General features: G+C 51.4%; 1 protein-coding gene across 1 annotated transcript; it reads left to right on the forward strand.

The window, feature by feature from the left end:
* Positions 1-1,691: 1,691 nt before the first annotated feature.
* On the forward strand, positions 1,692-22,224 carry MAN1B1 (mannosidase alpha class 1B member 1). Its single transcript, XM_063144868.1, has 13 exons — positions 1,692-1,923; positions 5,875-5,983; positions 6,520-6,647; positions 8,680-8,840; positions 9,482-9,585; positions 9,897-10,082; positions 10,532-10,680; positions 11,861-12,049; positions 13,081-13,271; positions 13,443-13,563; positions 14,463-14,660; positions 16,814-16,945; positions 18,339-22,224. The coding sequence occupies exons 1-13, from the start codon at positions 1,753-1,755 to the stop codon at positions 18,540-18,542; spliced, it is 2,043 nt and encodes a 680-aa protein (XP_063000938.1). The 5' UTR covers positions 1,692-1,752; the 3' UTR covers positions 18,543-22,224.
* The last annotated feature ends 483 nt before the right edge of the window (positions 22,225-22,707 follow it).

Consider the following 22,707-nt stretch of genomic DNA (forward strand, 5'->3'; position numbering starts at 1 on the left):
AAAACAGCATAAAAACATAATATAAAATACAATATAAAAACACAACCAGGATAACGTGTAGGACTGGGAGTTGGGAGATCCGGGTTCTAGTCCCCCCTTAGCCATGGAAACCCACTGGGAGACTGGGCCAGTCACAGACTCTCAGCGCAACCCACCTCACAGGGTTGTTGTGAGGATAAAATGGAGAGGAGGAGGATTATGTACACTGCCTTGGGTTCCTTGGAGGAAAAAAGGCGGGATATAAATGCAATAATACATACATAAAATCAAGCAACAATGCAGAAATTAATACCGATTTAAAATACAAATTCTAAACAGCAAAGTTAAAATTAATTTGATATGCTGAGAAAATAATGGTGGGTGATAATGTGGTGCTGGTGGAGTTTCCTGCCTTAGAGAGTGGTGCAATGTAGGCAGCTGGAATCTGCAGAGAGCTGGCTGTACTTCGCAATAAATGTAGATCCGTGCGATGAACAGAAAAGCCCCACATGCTATACATGGCGTAAAGTATGCTAGTTTGCATCATGTATTTATTTTGCATAACATTTTTGCTAGTTATTGGAAGAGCAAGGCAGTTATTGGCATCACCTCCCACCCAATCAATGGAAATCTTAACCCACCCACCTCTGCCTTTAGAGATCAGCAAGCGATCCTTATGCTTTCATTGCTCTATTATTATTTTTTCTGAAGTCAAAAGGACTAGCAGCTTCCTTTTTAAAAACGAGCGCTGAGCGCTGCATTGTTTCATGTTCTGTGATGTCCTCCTGCTCGGATCTGCATGGATCTCTTGCTCGGGTTTTTGCTGCTGCTTTTCCATGTGCCCATCGGTGGCAGACGGATGACCAGGGGTCTGGAAACAAAGCCCTATGAGGAGAGACTGAAAGAACTGGGCCTGTTTAGCCTGGAGAAGAGAAGACGGAGGGGAGACATGAGAGCACCCTTCAAATACTTGAAAGGTAGTCACACAGAGGAGGGCCGGGATCTCTTCTCAATCCTCCCAGAGTGCAGGACCTGGAATAATGGGCTCAAGTTAAAGGAAGCCAGATTCCGGCTAGACATCAGGAAAAACTTCCTGACTGTTAGAGCAGTGTGACAATGGAACCAGTTACCTAGGGAGGTTGTGGGCTCTCCCACACTAGAGGCGTTCAAGAGGCAGCTGGACAACCCTCTGTCAGGGATGCTTTAGGGTGGATTCCTGCATTGAGCAGGGGGTTGGACTCGATGGCCTTTAGAGGCACCTTCCAACTTTACTATTCTATGATTCTATGATTCCTTCCTTGCAGCAAGGAAAGAAAAACATGGTTTCTGGAAGAAAGGCAGCGCATGTTACGTGGATAACAATAAAGAAGTAAGACCCTTTGGGCCAGGCTTTGTTCATGTTGGCTGGGAAAGATGGGTGCTGTAGTTTGCATTCTTTTTATCTCTTGAATCTGTCTAGATGCGGAGAGAGGTGAATACAAATGTAAATAAATATAGCTTGGGGAAGGAGTTGTGGTGTCCATGTGAATTTATTCTATGTAGTAAGTTCATTATAAATAGTTGATTTGGCTTCGGGGGCGTTGCTAAGCGAGGCCTAGTGGGCGCTGTTGCTAAGGAGCGCGCCATAGAGTCTCGCCCCGGGAGGGAGACAGAGCGGCATACGGGAACGGCCGCTCTGCGCCCTCATCTCTGTGGCCAGGGCAGCAGCGGGAAGTATCATGGCGGAGGGTGGAGGCTCGGCCCGCGGCTCCTGAGGGACCGTCGTCCGCCGCCATGTACTCGGCCTCTTCCTCCGCCTCGTCGTCCTCGTCGCCGCTCCTGCCGCCTCCCCGGCGGGACTTCATCTCGGTGACGCTCAGTCCCGGCGGCGGCGGGGGGCTTCCGGCGGCAGCGGCGGGCGGCTACAACAACAGCAAGGCCTGGCGGAGGCGCTCCTGCCTGCGGGTGAGTGGCGGCGGCCATAGAGTCGGAAGGGGGGGCAGAGCGGCTCAGCAGCGCCCTCTGCGGGAGAGGCAGCCGGCGGGAGCGGCCGCCGCGCAGCGCCCTCTGCAGGCGGGGGTGGGAAGTGCAGCGCGTGGGGGAATCCTGGTGGCTGCATAGCTCTTTGGGGAGGGTGTGTGTGTGTGTGTGTCCCCTACTTCCTCTGCCCACCCCAACAGCAAGCAGGGGCTGCTGGGCTTCTTCGCAGCTGCAGGGAAAGGGAAGAAATCCAACAGGGGCAGCTGCTCCAGCCCTTCCCAAGCATTGCATCTCAAGGGGTTGCAGAAGCTGCACCTGTTGGGTTGCTGCCCTGGAGCACAGAATGATTGAAGAACTGGGGTTTGTAATCGAACACAGCCAAATCACGGATGCTATTCGATTGCGTTTGTAACTGTTGAAATTGTTGACTGGAGAGTTGTTTTGTTTTTAAATTGGCTGTTTGTGTGTTTATATGTTCATTTGTTCAAAGGGTCAGAAAACACAGGAAGGAAAGGACGGATATAGTAGATGTGATTATACATCTTCATTTACATTAAACGTCCTCGGCTCCAAAGTTTAGAGGGTTTTTAATTATCATTTAGATGAGGGTCCAGGAACCTGTGACTCTCTGGATATTGTTGGACTACAACTCCTATCCGCCTCAGCCAGCATAGCCAATGGTGAGGGACAATGAGGAGTTGGTTCCCCATCCCTGATTTAGGTCAGGGGAAAGCAAACTTGTGCCTTCCAGATGTTTTGGACTTGTAACCACTCACCATTGGTCATGCTGGCTGGGGTTGATGAGACTTGTAATCCGAGACATCTCATCTCCAGGGCACCCAATTTCCCTGTATCAGTCTCCTGCACCTGTTGGATCCCTTTCTGCTTTTAAAGGCAGGCATGTGGGCCTCGTTAGGATAAATATTTTTTGAAGGCATCTAAAACATAAGATTACTGCTTGTTTAGGCCAGTGGTTGAGATCACCATAGTGTGACCCTATGAAAAGGAGGACAGGGCTCCTGTATCTTTAACAGTTTCACAGAAAAGGGAATTTCAGCAGGTGTCATTTGTATGCATGTTGCTTCTGGTGAAATTTCCTCTTCATCACAACAGTTAAAGCTGCAGGAGCTATACTGTGACCAGATTTAAAAGAGGGCAGGGCACCTGCAGCTTTAACTGTCGTGATGAGGAGGGCATTTCACCAGGTTCCCCATATATACAAATGACACCTGCAGAAATTCTCTTTTGTATGCAACTGTTAAAGATACAGGAGCCCTGTCCTCCTTTTCATAGGGTCACCCTAGATGACCAAGCATCCTGACTCCTACAGTGGGCAGCGAGATGTCTCTGGGGAAGGCCCTGAGCAGGGTTTGAAGGGTAACAGCCCTCTCCAGTTTCACAGTCCCAGCATGTGGTACCCTGAGGTAGGCAGCCACTGAATGTGGAGTTTCCACTCCTCTTAACTATCATGGCAGAAAAGACCACAGGAGGAGCCTTGCTGGATCAGATTAAGGGTCTGTCTAGTTCAGGATCCCGCTTCACCTGTAGGACAAGCGGATGCCCCTGTGCGGCGCACAAGCAGGACGTGAAGGCAATACCCCTCTCTTCCTGTGGATTCCTAGCAGGTGATATTTGGGGGCACACTGCCTCTGATCCTGGAGGCAGTATGTAGCCTTCATGAGCAGTAGCCACTAAGGGCACAGTCCTTTGCATGTTTAGATAGGAAAAAGCCCTACAATTCCCAGCCTTCCCCAGCCAGCATGGGGAAGACTTTTCCCCCAGTCTAAACCAGCGTAGGATTGCACCCTAATAGGCTGCCTCCCATCTATTTACCACAGCCTTCCGCAACACAACGCCCTCTGGATGGGTTGGGACTAGAACTCCAATCATCCCCAGGCAGTATGGCCAACAGCCAGGGCTTATGAGTCCAAAACATCTGGAATTGCAGTCCAACCCATCTGGAGGGTGCCAGGCTGGGAAGAGAAGCTCCATTACATTTTTAACGAGCTTTTCAGAGAACTATTTTCTCCTGATGCAGCTTGCATCAATTCACGCTCGTTGCTTGGTGGCCGGTGCTGCACCTCAAAGGGACGGGCACGGTGCCTTTTTCTCGCCACTGAGTCATCGCAGCAAAACAAGGCAGGCATCTGGGGTTTTGGCATGAAACAGCGAGGTGGCTCGCACCCTCCTAGCTGTTTCCCGTTTTGAGACCGAAACGTTGAGCTGAGAGAACCAGCTGCGTTTCCTTTTGGCAGCTGGTCATGGGGAAGTGAAATGAAGTCGAGTAACAGCCTTGATACCAATCTCAAGAATTGCACTGTATGTAAGAGGAGTCTCTCTCTCTCTTTTGTCGTTTAAGGCAGGGTACTGACAGCAGAGGCAGGAGCCAAAGTGCGGTAAACGTTGGGTGGCTGTGGAGGCACATGAGATAAGGGAGGGTCACGTCACTCGCCTTGCCTGAGTCAGCTGTGTGCAGATTATAGGTTTGTGGGATCCACCTGGAGTGCATCCCAGGCAAGTTTAGATGGATGAAAGTCCTAAAACTCCCAGCTTTGCTTGCTGGGGGTTGTAGGATTTCTACCTGTCTAAACATGCATAGGATTGTAACCTTAGTGTTTTACAAGAACCTGAGGTCTACCAAATATGGAGCTAGATCTAAAATGGTGGCTTAGAGGGGACTTGACAGAGGAAATTATCTCCTGTACCCCCTTGAGCCGTACACTAGGATGGACTGTATATGCGTGAACACATCTCCGTCTGAGATACTAAGGTTCTAAGATAGAAATCGCCTAATTTGGGGTGCGTGGGGGAAAGCCTTTTTGTTATTCCTGTTGTTAAACAGTCAAGAGTCAGAAAACATAGCAGATCTCTTGCAAATAATCCAGTGATCCATCAGTTGATTCCAATTTACCTTCACCCTGCCCCTGGTGTATAAAACGGGCCTGTACATCTTGAATAATGAGCATGGTGGCACCTCTCTCTGTCCCCCACTTAAAATCCATCAGTTAGATATTAGCCACAATGGCTGCATGTATAGAACCAAAATAACTCTGCAGGTAAAAGTCAAAAGGACCTTTATAAATTCATAAAATGCGCATTATTAGTAGCGAGAAATAGCAAGAATACATGAAAACCCGCATAACAATGACACATATTGCAACCAGAAGACCCTGTGAGAGTGGATTTGTACAATAACCAAACTGTAATGTAGAGGTATAATTCAACGAGTCTAAAATAGATTTATAAGACCTGACCTTTAGAGTGGAGTTTGGTTATTATACAAATCATAGTGTCTTCTGGTTACCACATGTGACATTGATGCACATATTTTTGTCTAATGTCACGTTTTAGTAGTATTTACCCACTTCATATGGGTCCTTTTGATTTTTTGGAATTATTTTTGTTTTCTCAGGACGTTCTCTCTGTTAGCTGGGTCTATATGTATAGAACCTCCATGTTAAAACACAGCAGGCCTCTTAAGTACCAGATACTGGAGAAGACAGATACTTCCGTATTCTGTTCTGTGGGCTTCCCAAAGGCACTGTGGGGCTCTTCCCTTTCCCACAAAAGCCTTGCTTAGTTCCCATTTGTTGTCCCCAACTAAACATCACAATCAAAGTTGGTGTAACTGCATCTGTTTGCATTCCATTCCCTTTCCTTCCTCTCCCCTAAAGTGTTAGATTTCAGATTGTAAGCTCCTCGTGGCAGGGATATTCTCCCCCCCCCCCCACGTCTTAGGCTGTAGATTGCCGCATGTGTTAAATAAATACAGTCTAAATAATCGCCCTTCTGTTAGCTGCTATGGGAAGAGAGGAGGGAGGTGCAAAATGGGCAGCATTTAGTATAGCTTGTGGGAACTCGTTCAGGCACCTCTGCTGCCAGTGTGTTCTCTGTGATGAGCTAAAGATACTTCCTGTAATGTTGTTTCGCTCTCAGAAATGGAAGCAGCTGTCCCGTCTCCAGCGGAGTGTGATCCTCTTCATATTTGCCTTTCTGGCCGTCTGCGGAGTCATCACTTATGCAAACATGGTTGAACCTTGGAAAAGTAGGTCCGATGGATTTTCTGTCTCTCAGAAGGGTTGCAAACTTGTAATCAATAGTTTTCAGGCATTGTTAAGTCCCGCTGAGTTCAGTGGAGTTTACTCTCAGGTAAGCAGGTATCGGATTGTGGCCAAAAGTTTTTATTATTGTAAGTCCTTTGAGGCAGGAACTTTTTCTTTTGTACTTTAAGTGTCACTAGCCTAGATGAATGTGTATACAATAATAATAGTTCCTTTATTGGGGTGGGGTGGTGGAAGGGGGCACAGTTTTAAACCAGCAAGGGAAAATAGTAATCAATGGAGCAAAATTAAGGGCACTCTTATTTATCTTCTACTTTGCACCCGGTGTGTTACTGTCATAAGGAATGAAACAAAATAGTCAACTTTCCAGGCTGTTTTCTGCCATGCCTTTTCTTTTCTTTTCTTTTTTGAAATCCTTGCCACAGGCATGAGCTGGCTGAGATCCTCCCCTAGGTTCTCGGCCACTGATTTCACAGCGTTGCATCAGGTGTCGTTCACTGCAGTTAATTTCTCCATACAGACACGCCCGTCAGATCTTTGGAGGAACTGAAGACGGACCTGGAGATCCCTGGGTTGAAGCCCGCAAATCAGGCGATTCTCCCCATACCCCAGAAAGCCGACACCAGTCTCGGGGATTTTTCACTTCAAGTAATTTCATTTATAGGATTGGGGATAGCTAGGCCTACCACACAGCACAGCTTGCAATTTGCAGCTTGCTTCGTGTTCATGCTGTTGATACCGTCAGGCTTTCTGCCTAGAAAGACCTTTTCCTACATAGACAAACTGCTGCCAGTTGCAGAAGATTTGGCAGCTCTAGGGCGCACGCTCACGTCTTCGCAGGTTGGGTCTCGCCGTTTCCCCCGCGTGAGCTGGGATGCAGCCTCCCTCCCCTCTGATTGTGCTCTGCAAGAGAAGACCCCGCCTGGGGTCTTTCAGTGAAGCTTCTCCACTATGTCTGATCTACTTCCATTTGCTCAATGCTGGCATGAAGCTAGGCTCAGTCACCGTACAGTTGCCTGGGGCACAGTTCGAAAAATCATTCAGCAGCAGTAATGGCAGACCAGTGAGTCGAACTTGCTGCCAGAATCTGTATCGGAGTGTCTTTCGAAAGAACGTTTTTCCTCTCAAGGTAGACAGGGCGTGGGGGGGGGGGGGGAGGGGGTGTTGCAGTGGACTGCAAACATCTTTGATCTTTGCAGTCCAGCCCAGGACTCTGTACTGTGTGTCATGTGCAGCTTTCTGACCGGGCCGTGCTTGCCTGCCATTCATGTCAACGGGCGCGGGCTCTTGGGGTGGCAAGCCCCTGGCGCTCATGTGCTGCGGCATTGATGCATTGCTTGCTCAGGGCAGAGATTGCCACCGACGGGGCCCGCGGCTTGCCCAGGAGAGCTGTAGGCGCAACTTCTCTCTGGCAAAATTGGTTTAGAAATCATCAAAGTCCAGAACCTTCCATTGTGGCCAAGGGAGGACGGGATTGTAGGCTCCTTGGGAAAGGGACCTTGTTTCTTCTCCTTTAGCGCATTTCTTCTTTGGAGACAGGGCTGCGCAAATGACTTTCAGCTTAGTCAGCTGGAGCAACACCCCGCCCCCGCTCCAGTCCTGCCCCACTTCAAGGCTACAGGCCTTTCACTCTGGGGATGTTTCATTGTCGTGAAGAAGCCAACTTTAGTCTTTGGTTTACCTGACGCTTGCTCTCACCCTGGGAGGGAAGCTTCTGCTGCAATACGTCTCATGGACTCCGCTGCGTGTCTGATTGTGCCTCTTATCTTAAAGAAGTAAACGGGCTGGTAATTGCCAGCGCTGTGTTGGCCCGGAGCTGTCGCCAGGGCTGGGGTGACGATTTGGCCCCAGTGGGGACTGCAGGACAGAGGAGCTCCAGAAATGGCTGGCTAAAGCCCAGGAACCAGTCACGGGTCAAGAGTTCAGAGGGCCGGGCCAGGCCAAGCTTTGTGGGATTTTGTAAGGATTGAGCCCCACCTCTCTGCAGAAGTGCCCAGAGGAGGCATGGGAAGCGAGTCAGAGTCAGATGAGGAAGAGGGTGAAGGGGTGGGTGAGCTACCAAGGCCACAGGAGGCAGAGCAGAGAGGGGATCTCCAGATGCTGCAAGCCAGGCAGAAACCTCTCTGTGGGGGAGGAGGCGGGAGTGACGGACCCAAGCCCACCCACCCTCACCCCTGAGTTTCATCCCAATGTCCGAGCAGAGTGCATTCGACAAAGGGAACTTTGTGTAGTCTAATTGATATTGTGCAAAGCCGACTAGAGAATTTAGCTCTGTGTTGCTGGATGTGGATTAGGTCGGTAATCTGAAAAGCTGTTGACCTGGCCGTGATTTGCATAATAAAAGCTCTTTGCCAAGAGAGCCAGCTTCCTTGTGTGACTACAGAGACGCCCGGAGGCTTGGCACTGGACACAGGTGAAGCTGGGGCAGTTCCAGATTGAGCCCACGTCTATCCAAGCCTTGCAAATAAGTCCATAGACGTTCCTGGCTTCCTTGCCCCAACCAGGCTGATGTTAGCTGTGTGTGGCACTTAAAAGGAAATAGTCTCCCCTCTGTCTTTCCTGCTTGCTCGCCTGGCAGCCATTCTTGCTCCGTGCCAGTAGTTATTTACAAGTTCGAGTTATTCAGTCCCCTGTGTAGGCGTGGGAGTAATGGTTGTCTTGCTTTGCTTCCTTCTTTCAGAAACCTCCCAAACAACTTCCCGTCCGACGAGGGCCTCCAAACCTGCAGATCAAACCACCTTGGAGAGACTCAAGGGGGAAGCCGCAGGAAGGGGTGGCTGACGCTGAGGGAGAGCCTGGCCAGGCTGGCAAAGAGCACAAAACGGAGAGGTCTGTCATTAGGTAGGTGGGTTGACGTGTCGCCGCCCTCTCCCGATCCCAGAGAAGAGGAGGATTTACTTCTTTATAACTCATGCAGAGTTCTTCTCTTCCGTCTGCTTGGAGCTGCGCTGTGGAGCTCAGAAGCTTGCGTTAGATTTGGGATTTTGTGTAGTGCTACCCGCCTGTGTGGCGGGTATTACACTGCGGTGTAACCCCAAACAGACAGCTCCCAGCTGCAAGGAGCTTGCAATGCACATTTTTCTGGTGCAGGAGAGATGGGGTGGTTGGAACGGAGATGCTGGGCTAGCAAGGAACCCCTGGGGACAAATGAAGTGACGGGCTCCAATTCATTAGGTGGGGATCCAGCCCGAGGCAGTCTGGAGGTTGGAAGGGAAGGCCAGAGGTGGCGCTGCGCAGGCATAAGGGCAGCACAGGAGGAGAAGAGCGGCATCTTTTAAGAGGGCAGGAGGCCTTTCTGTGGTCCCGTGCGGGGGGAACCTTTGCCCAGTGAAGGGAGTTTGTTGCAGATCGGCCGGAGCAGCGCTCCTTGGGGATGGCTGGGGGGTGCCCTCGGTCCTTGACTACGTCTTTGGTTATTAGCCGGGCCAGCCCAGGGAATCGTTGGGGCCAGCATTTCTGGAGTACTTCTTCTGCTTTTGCAGCTGGAGAGGAGCTGTGATTGACCAGAGCACGGAGCCGCCATCCAACAAAATTAAGGAGCCGGACAAACCTTCACCTGTGGAATCCGAAGACCAAAAAGAGCCAGGTAGTGGAGCCGAAGCCTTCTCCCCTTTGCCCCAGCTCTAAGTGGGGTTGAATCCAGTCCTCCCTGTGTAGCCAGTCGCCAGTTTCCACTACACAGGATTGCATGTTTGAGGGCCCTGTGTGGTCCAGAGACTTTGGTGGAGGTGGGGATTCAGTCGTCCGTCCCGTTACAAAGAAACGTTGTGGCTTTTCTCCCCTGCGTTTGGGGCCGAGCGGTGTCCGGCGGGCCCCTTGGGTAAGTAGGACCCCGGGCCCGTCCTGGGAGCCTCGTTGCTGCATCCTGGAACTCGACCTCCGGCGTTTCGATTTCAGTTCCTCTCAACGAGCGCCAGATGGCGGTGATAGAAGCATTCCGCCACGCGTGGAACGGCTACAAGGAGTTTGCCTGGGGCCATGACGAGCTGAAGCCCATCTCGAAATCGTTCAACGAGTGGTTTGGCCTGGGACTGACGCTCATCGACGCGCTGGACACCATGTGGATCCTGGGCCTCAAGGAAGGTCTGTCCCTTCCCTTCCCCCGGCTCTTTCACTCTGCCTCACTCCCGTGGCCCCGCTCCCTCAGCCATGGATATCTGTGGGCCGAGAGGAGGCCTCCCCACCCAAGCTGCCGTTTTGTCAGCAAACTAGCCCACTTCACTATGGTCACCTTTATGTCCTACTTAGCCCAAACCACAGGGGTGGGGGTGAGGCAGCACAACCTGGGCAGCTGTGCATAAGCACACACAAACTTGCGCAAACCTGGGGATTCCCTTGCTGGTGTGAAGACGGGAAACCTCAGGCAGATGCTGGTTGGGCCTGGTTGGCCACATGTGGCCCGTGGGACGCTGTGTCCCCCTGCCGTGGGGTGCTCCGTGGAGTGGAGGTGTTTGCAAGGATTCCTTGCTGCAGCACTCCAGGAAACCTTGGGGCGGTTGTGTGGATAACCTCTGGCCCTCCTGCTGATGTAGAGTTTGAAGAAGCAAGGAAGTGGGTGTCCACTGACCTCAACTTTGACAAGAACGTGGACGTCAACCTTTTTGAGAGTGCCATTCGGATCCTGGGAGGCCTGCTGAGCACCTACCACCTGTCGGGGGACCGCCTCTTCCTAGAGAAAGCTGTAAGCCACTCTCCACCCCCACCCCACCCCGTGGATCTGGCAGTCCAAGGGGAACTCCACGCTCCTCTTGCCCACAAGGCCATTTCCCAGGAATAGGAACGGAGGGACTCTTCAAGAGAACCAGCATTATTATTATTATTATTATTATTATTATTATTATTATTATTATTTTCTTACCTGCCTCCCCGATTGGATCGAGGCGGGGAACAACAAACCAGGGCAAGTTTATAGCGGGAGGGAAACCCTGAAGGGGCTTCGTCAGGGAGACTTACCTGCAAGCAGACAGGTAGAGGGTTCCCTGCTGGGCTCCTAACTGTGAGGCTGTTTTTTATCTGATGGTTGATTTTAATCATTTTGGAATGTTTGCCACAGAAAGGGGACACACGAACCTACAGATCAGTGAATAGCCCGTCCCTTTCGGGTATTGAGCGAAGAAGCGCTCAGCTAGTTCCGTGCCCCCAAGAGAGCTGCGGACTTGTGGTCCCTGAGCAGCCGTTCCCCAGCCCCACACCACAAGGCAAACGTGCTTTTGAAAGGGAGGGGAACGCCAGGGGCCGTATGGCGTTGGCGGGTGCGCTGGTGCGTGTTCCCCAAAGGGAGAAACATCAGGGAGGGACGAGCCCTCGGGGCCTCCTAAAATAGCTCTTTGGATCCTAGCTGCGGTGTTGGTCTTGGCAAACCCAGAATGCACTGGAAGCAGGGCCCACGATGGGGGGGTGGGGGGCTACATTTTCGGGATAGGCCAAGCACAGGAGTTTTGAAAGTGCACCCCAGGGAACGCAGGGGATCCTCCGTGATGTGATCCCTCAGCTCGTGAGAGGTGTCACTGAGGTCCAAAGGGCCTGGCTGCCACCCCCATCAACGGAATGCGGAGACCTGAAGTGCTCCCCAGAATTCTTTGCGATGTGCAGGGGGCTCCTCCTCCGCAAACTCAAGGTGGAAAGCGTGAGAACGAGTTGCACGTGCGAGAGCCCATATGGGACACACAAACGGAATGACGCTTTGAGTACCGGGTGGGAATTCTGAGCCCGCTGTCAGCACAGTCAAGCTTTGGAGACAGTTTGGAAGCCTTCCCTCTCACAGAGGCTAAACATGGTTGTTGAATCTTCTCCTGTCGTCTTCTCCCCTCCTCCCCCCCCCCCCCCCCGGCCTGGTGTGTGCAAAATCTGTGGCTGTTCAGAAAGACATCGGGAGCAGGCTCATGCCGGCCTTCAGCACCCCTTCGAAGATTCCGTTTTCGGATGTCAACATTGGCCGGGGCACCGCCCATCCCCCTCGCTGGACGTCCGACAGCACCGTGGCTGAAGTGACCAGCATCCAGCTGGAGTTCAGGGAGCTCTCGCGCCTGACCGGGGAAGAGAAATTTCAGGTACCAAGGGTTCTTCAGGTACCAAGGGGAAGAGAAATTTCAGGTACCACTGGTCATCTAGTCCTACCCCTAGATGAAAAAGTAGGGATGCTTTCTTGATATTCATCTGTGTTGTCCTGACTGCAGCAGGCCAGAGGCCGAAAAAGAGCGCGCCTAGAACGTATCGCTCAGGTTATAGGCCAGGGATGGGGAACGCCGGGTCCTCAGATGTTGTTGGACCAGAACCCCCACCAGCCCTGGCCAGCATCTGGGGGGCTCCCTGGCATTTCCCAATGTGGAAGAGAGAGTTCTCTCTCAAATTACCCTCACATTCCCCCCCCCATATTTAGTGATTTATTTTAAAATGGGTGTAAACTCCTCAAATTGTCTGGTGGATTAATCACTTACGCCAAATGCTTTATGCCCTTAAAATGGACTAGCAAGGCATAAATTCACGTAGAATAGGTCTATCGGTGGCGATTAGCTGTGCTCACTAATTGGAAATTCCTTGTTCTGAGGCAGTTTACCCCTTCATATGGGATGCAAGGACAAACTACAGGGAAGGCAGGCGCACAGCACAGAGTTAGATTTTGGAGTTCACTGCTGCAGGATGTGCTGATGGCCACCAATTTGGATGGATTTAAAAGGGGGTTGGATAAATTCCTGGAGGAGGTGAAGGCTATCCATAGCCCTGATGGCCATGTGCTACCTCCAGTATCAGAGCCAATACACCAGTTGCTGGGGAACATGGGCAGGAGGGTGCTGTTGCACCGTGTCCTGCTTTGTTGGTCCCTGGCTGACGGCTGGTTGGCCACCGTGTGAACAGAGTGCTGGACTAGATGGACCCTCGGTCTGATCCAGCAACAGAGCTCTTCTTACGTTCTTACCTGTCTGGATCCTTTTGGACCCAGGATGTTAGGCTGGATGGATCCTCAGATGTAGCAAAGCTGAAACCCCAGTTTTGAAATCCGGCCTGCCTGTTTCATGCTTTCCCCTGGGGCTGTTTTGTATTCCCACGAGGGGCTCCTTTGTTGGCTCTTTTGTTCCTGCAGAAAGCTGTGGACGGGGTGATGCAACACGTCCACTCCCTTGCCGGCAAGCATGATGGCTTGGTGCCCATGTTCATCAACACCAACAGCGGGCAGTTCACCCACCTGGGGGTCTATACCCTCGGGGCCCGAGCGGACAGCTACTACGAATACCTGCTCAAGCAGTGGATCCAGGGAGGGAAGAAGGAAAATGAGTAAGTTCTTTTCTTCGTCCCCTTCTTTTTCTAAGCTCTAGAACAGCCTCCCCCAACTTGGTGCCCTCCAGGTGTGTTGGACTACAATTCCCATAATCCCATAGTCAGCAGAGACAAATAATAGTTGTTTTACAACAACAACAACAACGTTAGTATGTCTTTCAATGGCAGGCTTTTGGAAGATTACGTGAAGGGCATAGAAGGGGTGAAGATGCACCTTCTTCGGAAATCCCAGCCGAGGAGATTGACGTTCGTGGGTGAGCTTGCTCACGGCCGCTTCAGTTCTAAAATGGTACGTCTCTTTTTTGCGGGAGGGACCAAAGGAGATGGTTTCTTAAAACGGGTTCTCTTGACAACTGTGTTTTGTAAAGAATTCATTCTTTGGGCGGTACCAGTCAGTACCAAAGGAGAGAAAGGGGGGACTCTGTCTTGCTCCCCACTGAACAACCAGACTTTACCCCGCATCTGTCAGTGCCGGTTAAAATCTGACTTTATGACCGTCTTCTTGTTTTCCTTAAAGTTTGGCTGCAACCCTGATAGAAAGCCCTATGAAATACAGCGGGATTTACTTCTGGGTTCACATGGGCTGTTGATCCCTGTTTCCCTTTCTGCCAACAAAATCTTAAGTTGCAGGGGATGAATTTTGTTGCATCCGGGTGTTTCAGAGCTGTGTTTCTCAGGCTGTGCTCTGGGTGGGTGGGTGGGGGGTGATTCTGGGGCGTCGTGGAAACGTGGAACGGAGGTCCTCAATGAGAAGATACGTCGCGGTGGATCTGTTCCCATGAAAGCAGTTAGACAGCCGCTGCCGCCTCTTTCCCTGCCATGCACAGTCAGGCGTGGGGAAGTGCGGGGTCCTAGGAGTCACGCCTGGCAGCGCTGTTCCTCTTCTCATCGTTTTTTCCTTCTGTATCGTGTCTATTAGATCGCCTGCCATTATTTTAAAGGACAAAACCAACTTTAGGCGCACTGGCAGAAAGGCAGTAGATAAAGGCAGCAAATAAAGATATTCAATGCTGAGGCCCGGCAGAGAGCAGGCCCACCGACACTTCCCAGAATCCTCTGTTTCTGTGCCAAACGTGTCCTTCGCAAATTGACACAGAAAGGAGCTCCTCAAAGGGGAGGACCTTCAGCCACACTCTTGCAGAGAGGCCGGGGTTCCTCATGAGCTACTGCTGTGTGTTTCCTGGGCAGGATCACCTGGTCTGCTTCTTGCCCGGAGCTCTGGCTCTCGGCGCTCACAACGGGCTGCCCGCAGATCACATGACCCTGGCGGTGGAGCTGGCAGAAACCTGCTACCAGATGTACGCACAAGTGGAGACGGGCCTGAGCCCAGAGATCGTCCACTTCAACATGCACGCGCAAAAGGACCGGAAGGACGTGGAGATCAAGGTGAGCAGCTCAGCGGGCGCGATCCCTGCTCCAGGGCCTGCTGAATCTTACGCTTCCCCCGTGATAGCAGCCTTCATTTTATTTACTTAAGAGTAAATATTTTTCTGAACTGCCCAGAGAGTTTCAGCTATTGGGCAGTATAGAAATGAAAGAATAAAGGGTATTTTAGGTTGCTGTTAAGGGTCAAACCATCTCAAGGCGGCGTGTGAGGTTTATTATTTATTTATTTATTTAAGGATTTTTATGCCGCCATTCAGCCAAAAAAGGCTCTCACGGCAGCTTACAAAAGTATTTCTTGACAGTCCCTGCCCACAGGCTTACAATCTAAAAGACATGACACAAAAGGAAAGGGGATTGGGAGGGAGGAGGAGGAGGGGGAAAAGGAAAGCAAATTCAGGCACTACAATCTTAGTTGCAAAGTTCAGCAGTTACAGTTGACAGCAGGAGGGAGGGGGCTCTGAGCTGGAGCTGGACCCAGGCACGGTGGAGAGGTGCCTGGCTGCTGCTTCCTCCCTCACTGGTGGCCTCTCCAGAGACAGTTGGTAGCAGGAGGGAGGGGGCTCTCTGCTGGAGCTGGACCCAGGCACGGTGGAGAGGTGCCTGGCTGCTGCTTCCTCCCTCACTGGTGGCCTCTGCAGAGACAGTTGGTAGCAGGAGGGAGGGGGCTCTCAGCTGGAGCTGGACCCAGGCACGGTGGAGAGGTGCCTGGCTGCTGCTTCCTCCCTCACTGGTGGCCTCTGCAGAGACAGTTGACAGCAGGAGGGAGGGGGCTCTCTGCTGGAGCTGGACCCAGGCACGGTGGAGAGGTGCCTGGCTGCTGCTTCCTCCCTCACTGGTGGCCTCTGCAGAGACAGTTGGTAGCAGGAGGGAGGGGGCTCTCAGCTGGAGCTGGACCCAGGCACGGTGGAGAGGTGCCTGGCTGCTGCTTCCTCCCTCACTGGTGGCCTCTGCAGAGACAGTTGGTAGCAGGAGGGAGGGGGCTCTCAGCTGGAGCTGGACCCAGGCACGGTGGAGAGGGGCCTGGCTGCTGCTTCCTCCCTCACTGGTGGCCTCTGCAGAGACAGTTGGTAGCAGGAGGGAGGGGGCTCTCAGCTGGAGCTGGACCCAGGCACGGTGGAGAGGTGCCTGGCTGCTGCTTCCTCCCTCACTGGTGGCCTCTCCAGAGACAGTTGAGGTTGAAACCATGCCCAAACAGACACAATAAAATGCAATAAATACGTATTCATTATAAGTTCAATAAAAACAAATGTTATCAAAAGAACCAGAACTTGCCGGTAGAACCAACAGGCAGGCCTGCAGAATTTCCCTGAAGGGGCCTAATGAACCACTCATCAGAAAGCCACCACCGCTGTAGGCTCTCACTCAACCAACCAACCTCAACCCACACTCCACCTCTCGCCTCTAAAAGGACCCCCCTCACTCTATGGCCGAGCGCAAATGTTCTGGCCGAAAGAGGCCTTGGAGGGCTGCTACCGGCCAGTCCGTCGCTGTGGCAAGCAGGCAGGCTGGCTAGATGGACGAATAGCCCAACCCTGCGACTGTCCTATCATTCCCGTACTGGAGGAGGTGGGGGTCAAAGGCTGAGCGGTGGTGGCTTGTCAAAGACCTATCTAGTGCAGCCTTCCACATCCTGGAAGGGTGGGACTACAGTTGTGTGGGACTACAACTCCCATGCTCCGCAGCCAGGTGGGGGAAGGCAGACCTTGTAAGTTCGGGGCAAAGACAGGATGCCTCATCCATGGCTCAGTGTCTTTGTGACTTTGCTACCAGCCATCCTGTATGATAGACACATACCGTGAGGCTGGTGGCTCCGAGGTCAGTGGGGTGGTGAATTTGCTCCGGATTTCAGTCAGAACTCTCGTTGGGGCATCCAAGGTGCAGAGCACCGCCCCAATGACATCGGAGCCACCAGCCTCCACTGTGTAGCTGTGTTTTATTTACACCTATGTACGTTATAAACATTTAATATAATCGCTCTGTACGTCTATCACAAATACTCTATGTGAAGGGAAGGAAGGTTTGTGGTGTAATGGAAGGTTGTGTGTGTGTGGGGGGGGGCCTGCCAGCCTTGGGGCTGGGGCACTTTGTTTAACGAGATAGATAGAGATAGATAGAGATTTTTCCGTTCTTAATTTCCCCCCTTCCTTCTCCAGACCGCGGACAGACACAACCTCTTACGCCCTGAGACTGTGGAAAGCCTTTTCTACCTGTACAGATTCACTGGCGACAAGAAGTACCAGGACTGGGGCTGGGAGATCTTGCAAAACTTCAATAAATACACGCGGGTAAAGTCACGGAAGTCCTACCTGTTAAGACCGCTATTGTTCACAAGCCCCTATGCACGTATACGTACACACCCCTGCCCTGTCTCTCCTCCCTGTGCTTGTTTGTAACTCCTGCAGTCCGGCGGTGGGATGGCGACTTAAAAATGCAGCCCCCTGTGAAGAGGGAAAGTGCCGACGTCTGCCATGACTCCGTCCGTTGTCGCTTCCTTCTCTGATGAGCTTTGGGTGGGGCTGCGGCGACTGCAGCATTGATGGGTTGGGGGACCCTGGTCCTCGTCCAACTGCTGCCAGATGGAATCCAGGGCGCCGTTGGGAGCGGAGGGGTGATGCAATGGGCCACCCATTTGTGGAATTCGCTGCCCCGGCACACCCTGAGGGCCCTTAGTAGCTTCGCTCACTTGAAAGAGGGATGAGAGAAATCCACAGAGACGGGTCTGTCTGTGTTGGTGAGTCCTGCTAGCAAAAGGGAACCTCCATGTTTGCAGGCAGTGTCTCGCCAAATGTGAGTTGCTGGGGCCAACAGCAACGGGGCGGTGTCCTTTGTGTCCTGTTCTTGTGGGCTAGGAAGTTAAGCCACTGTGGGAAGCAGAATGTGATCCAGCAGGGCTGCTCTTACCTTTGTAATTATTTTAAACACACAAGCACACTAGATGGGCCGGTTCACACGACAGGATGGCTTATCATGGGGTAATTAACCCAAGATTAGTCCCAGCGTGTCTGGGGTGTATGCAGTCACAAATTTGAACAGGCAACCTCCGATTGGGGCCATAGGGGGTTGCAATATGTCGTGCGAACCCTGCCATCATCGGTTAACAGAGTGAAACAACCCACGCTCAGCCAAACTACTAATTGAGGGTTAAGCGTGGGATGTTTAACCCTCAGTTAACCCATGATGGCCAGGTTCGCGTGACATGCCCCAACCCCCAAACGGAGGTTGCCTATTCAAAACGGCGGCTGCACATGCCCCACACACGTTGCAGCTAATCATGGGTTGATTAACCCTTGATAACCTGCCATGTCATGTGAACCAGGGTAATCTCTCTCTCTATATGTCTCCTATTTTCCAGCTCTCATTAGTTGCTCCAAAGTTGCTTATAATTAAAATGCAATAATGAAAAACAAACAATAAGCAGAGCAGCAAATTAAGCGCACGCCTTCAGAGAGAATTTCTGACTGTTCTGATATACAAAACTCTCCCCTGCTCTTTGCTGTGCAGCTTCCCAGCTACTTTTCACCCTGATCAGTTAAAAACACGCGATTTGAAAAACCCAGCTGGGGCAGGAGAGGGGTGTGTGGGTGTCATCACATTTGCTTAACCAATAACCACGTGGATGTAGGCAGAGGCGCCTCTTTGTTTTCTACACGCCTGTTCTCTTGGGTCTCTCCTGCCCAGGTCCCTACAGGCGGCTACACGTCCATCAACAACGTCCAGAACCCCAGCAGCCCAGAGCCCAGAGACAAGATGGAGAGCTTCTTCCTTGGGGAGACGCTCAAGTACCTCTTCTTGCTCTTCTCCGACGACGTGAACTTGATCAACCTCGACAAGTACGTCTTCAACACGGAGGCCCACCCCCTTCCTATCTGGCCGTCAGCATAAATGGAAGTTGGGGCATCTATCATTCCGGATTCCTATCGTGTCCCAACCTGTTGGGGTCTGCAAGGAGTTGCGCAAAATGCTATGGGTTCATTTCTTGCTGGACGGCGTGCCGGGAAGAACGCTCGGAGGATTACGGAGGGAGAGTTTTTGACCTGGCATCCACTCCGCCCCCATGTCTCACCTCCACCTTTCCACCAAGACTTGGATACACAAGGTTGGACAAGCAATGAATTGCGGAGTCCAACTTGGCGCATAAGAAATTTTGGGAGGAGCAGGGCTCCTGTTGACCCAGTGAGATCCACGGAGTTGTAGACTTGTCCTGGTGTCCAAATTCATGTCTCAGTGAGGGGTCTTGGTCAGGAACTCCAAGCGATCCTGGCTGTTCAGCATCATTCCATTGTCTAGACGATAAGAGGCAGTAAAAGCAAGAAATGGGTGCCCTGACCCCAGACTCAAAGTGCAGGTTGTGAGTGCAATTGCCGATCCTCCAGTGTCATTCCAAGCCAGGGGGTTGAACTGCTGGCAGAACCACCACCACGTCTTACCTTATTGCAGTGTTACTGATGGTGGTGTCCTAATTTTGACCAGAGCTCTCTTAATTAATCTTGCGGAGCTCGTTCCCTGTTGTGAATCATAGAGAAGCGAAGTGCAGAGGTGGCTTATGTGGGTGGAAGGCAGTATGTACACCTGTAAGTGCGTTGCGTTAGATAGATACCTATAATTTCTTAATTTATCTGCAGAAATGCAGGGAGACAATGTGAGAAGGAGACTTTATGTTCTTAAGAAAACCACGTTATCTACACAGGAGTTTAGATCTATATGTGTAATATAAATAATGTTTTGGCTCAGGTATTTTGACTGAACGCTGCTTCCTGAGGCTACAGGAGACCTGAACAATGTGTGGGTCACTGCTGTTTCCTCCTCTGGATTGGAACCCGTGCCTGAAATGGGGTGGGGGAGGCTGCTGCCCCTTTCCTTGCAGCATGTTGGGTCAAGCGAGGCCTTGCCACAAAGGAGGATTCTTGTTTTGCTGCAAGGAAAAAAGGCGTCCAGTGTCTGATTTCTGTGGTGAGCCCAAAGAGGTTTTCCCCCCAGAGAGAACTGGAGGGTAACGATGGTGCCCGTTAGGAAATGGGTTTGTGCAGAGAGAATATTGATTCCTCCCCCCCCCCCCAAATACTTCATGCTTATTTGGCCATCTTGGAAGGGAATGTAAATCTGGAGGATAGCAGGTTTAAAGAAATGTTCTGTTGGCTTTTAAAATACTGATCAAGAAGGAACAAAGCCAATAAAGGTGCAAGTTCCAATGTGTTAAATACCGGAACGAATTGGGAGGGGTGTTGGTCTTGAAAGCTCTTCTTAAGGGGGGAGAACTCAGTTGGAGGAAGTAGGAAACCTCTGGGGGCGCTGTGGCTGTGTGACGTCATTCCTGCGTAATATTTTTGTGCTGGTTCGCCGCCCATCTCCAGGGTTAGTTCCGAGCGGAAAGGAGTCTTGTGCAATAGCGTGGCTGCAGGAGAACGAAGGGTTTCGCTTCTCCCCAAAGACTCTCTGCGGCCCGGGTGTGCTACTTTTTCATCGTGTGGGTTTTGTGCCTGTATCTTGAAATGTCTGTCCGCCGTCCCTCCATTTTTTAGTTCTTGCTAAGGTTGTGTAGCAATTATTCCTTCCTCCCCTCTTCCAGTCGTTCATTCGCACAGCTTTAAAGGAAAAGTCCTGTTTTGGAGTTGGGGAGAGGGTGGAGAAAATCCGCCCTAGTTTTGGGGGCGATTCTGATCAGTCACCCCTATGCACAGACCAGCCTGTGTCCTTCACGTTTTGCAAAGAAGCACCGTCTGTCAAGCTTGCCTCTTAAGCAGTTGAGTGGCAGGACTTCCTAATAACGGGTGTGGGGGGGCGCACTGGGGAATTGTCCAGCACCTGCCCTGTCGGAATGAACAAGAGCCTTGCAAGGGAGCACAGCCGTAGCTGGTGCAGCAGGGCTTCCTGCTGGATCTTCTTCCTGACGGGCCCTTTTTGTCTTTTTTGGGGGGTGACGGGGCGACTGTGACGACGCTTTACGGAGGCTATTCTGTGAGTCCTTGCCAAATCCGGTGCATGCATGGATGAAGGCTTGTTTTTCCTTAACTAGAGGTGCATGATAACAATGGTAGTCTTAAATAATAGGAAAAAACAAACTTTCAGAAGCAGTGAGGTTTTTGGATGCTGTTTACTAGCCGGGAGTCCCAAGTTCTGAGCCAAGAAACTGACAGTTGAACCCTCACTTCTGTCACGGACCTGCAATGTGGCAGCTGGTCAGCCTCAATGCCTCTCCCACTCTCCCCCAAATCTACAGCAATGATTACAGTGGCCCTTTGCCTTTCAGAGTTAAGATTCTGGGGATAAAATACACAAAGTGCTTTGAGCACTCAAACCGCAACATAAATGCAAAGGATTTATTCCCAGTCTCCTCCTGCTGTAACAATGGATTTTCAGCAGAACACGCTGTATGCCAGTTGTTTTAAACAAAGTCTCTTTTTACACTTGCCGGTTTGACTGGCCTGTGAAACACGAACTGAATAGAGGTTGTGCGTGTGTAAGATTTGGGGTATTGTTGTGCTCCCATTTCCTACCCTAGCCACACAAGTGCACCCTGGAATTTAAAAGCCATACTCTAAAGCCGAATAATTGCCCCATTTTGGGGAAGCGGACACTTTACTTGGCACCGATACCTTCTGTATATGAAGCGAGAGGGAGGCTGGTGGGCTATGGAGCTAGAAGGCAAGGGCTCCCACTTCTGGGGAAAGGCCACTGATGCAGCCCTGGGTAACATGCAATTAGGGAGAGGCACGCCTGCCTTTTTAGCACTGGGCAACCAATCATGCCGGAACAAGATTTCAAACCCCTGGGTCCCACCTGGAGGCAAGTGAACGACCCACCTTTGCAGAACATGGCTTGGGCTGGTGTCGAACCTGGGCTGCCCCTCCTTTCCCCTGCCTGACTTCAGCGAGGCACCCCAGGCGCTCTCCGCACGGGCCAAGCCCTCTTCATTCCCTTTGCTTGTGTGTTTTCCCCTCTCCTTTCTTTTAAAGCAAGAGAAGCTCATCGCTTCCGGAAATCATCTCTCCATGCTCGCTTTGCATTGCCAAGTCTGAAAACATTCCTTTTGTGTTGTTATATATGGGCAGGTGTTGCAGAGTCATGCATAGAAACGTAGTCTTATTTCATTGCTGCTTGTGAACATTGCTGATTTCTCCCCCTTCCATGTCTTAAAAAAGGGGGAAACCGGAGTCTCCTCCTCTGTGGAGAGGGTTACAAATGGATGGCCAGAATTTTCAACTGTCCAACCTCATGTCTTCTAGAGGCTCAGTGCTGCCACCTTCGCACCTCTGCGGTGACAGGAGCCCTGGTTCAAGACTGTTGCGTCCCCCTTTCCTTGCACTATTGCTCTGAACCTCTGAGCTTCCCTTCTCCCTGCCCTGAAAGAGGCCTGTGACAGAAGCCTTCTTGGTGTGCTATCTGGTCCACTCTATTTGTCAAATAGAAGAGTTCAATCCCTTTGTGAATGTGCAAAAGGTTGTAAGTGTACTTCCCCTTTTCAAGAGGGAGGATAAATCTACCTTTTAAAAACAAGATCGAGTCCCCTCTTGTAATAGGCAGAAGTAATTCTATTCCACTTTAATAAACTTGTAATTTATTTTGAGATCCTGCGTTTTTCTGTGTGGCTTCCTTGCTTATGCGCTGCTCTCAGCATGGGTGCGCGCGACGGGCTTCGCTTGGTCCTCCACTCTGAAACCGGCTGGGCTACGGCACGGCTGAACAGATGCCGTTCAGTTCGTTCAAGCTGCTGGTGGGCCCTCAAACAGCCTGCCTGTCCTGGGCCCAGCATCGCCAGGAAAGGTTTTGCCCACGCACAACTTTTAAGGTTGACCAGGAATGTTGTCAAGGCAGGGGCCTGAGCTCAGCGGAAGGTCCCAGGTTCAATCTCTTGGCCCCTCCAGGTTAAAAACAACAAAACAGATTGGATTGAGCGGGTTGTGAAAAAGACCAACCACCCAACTCTGTCTGAGGCCCTAGAGGACCATGCCTGGTCTGACACTGCTCATCACCTCTGCAAAATGTTTTGGATTCTGTTCCCCCCTGCGTCATCTTCAGTATTAAGGTGTTTTCATTTGAAGCGGCTAGG

Source organism: Elgaria multicarinata, chromosome 19 (assembly GCF_023053635.1).
Source record: "Elgaria multicarinata webbii isolate HBS135686 ecotype San Diego chromosome 19, rElgMul1.1.pri, whole genome shotgun sequence".
NCBI lineage: Eukaryota > Metazoa > Chordata > Lepidosauria > Squamata > Anguidae > Elgaria > Elgaria multicarinata.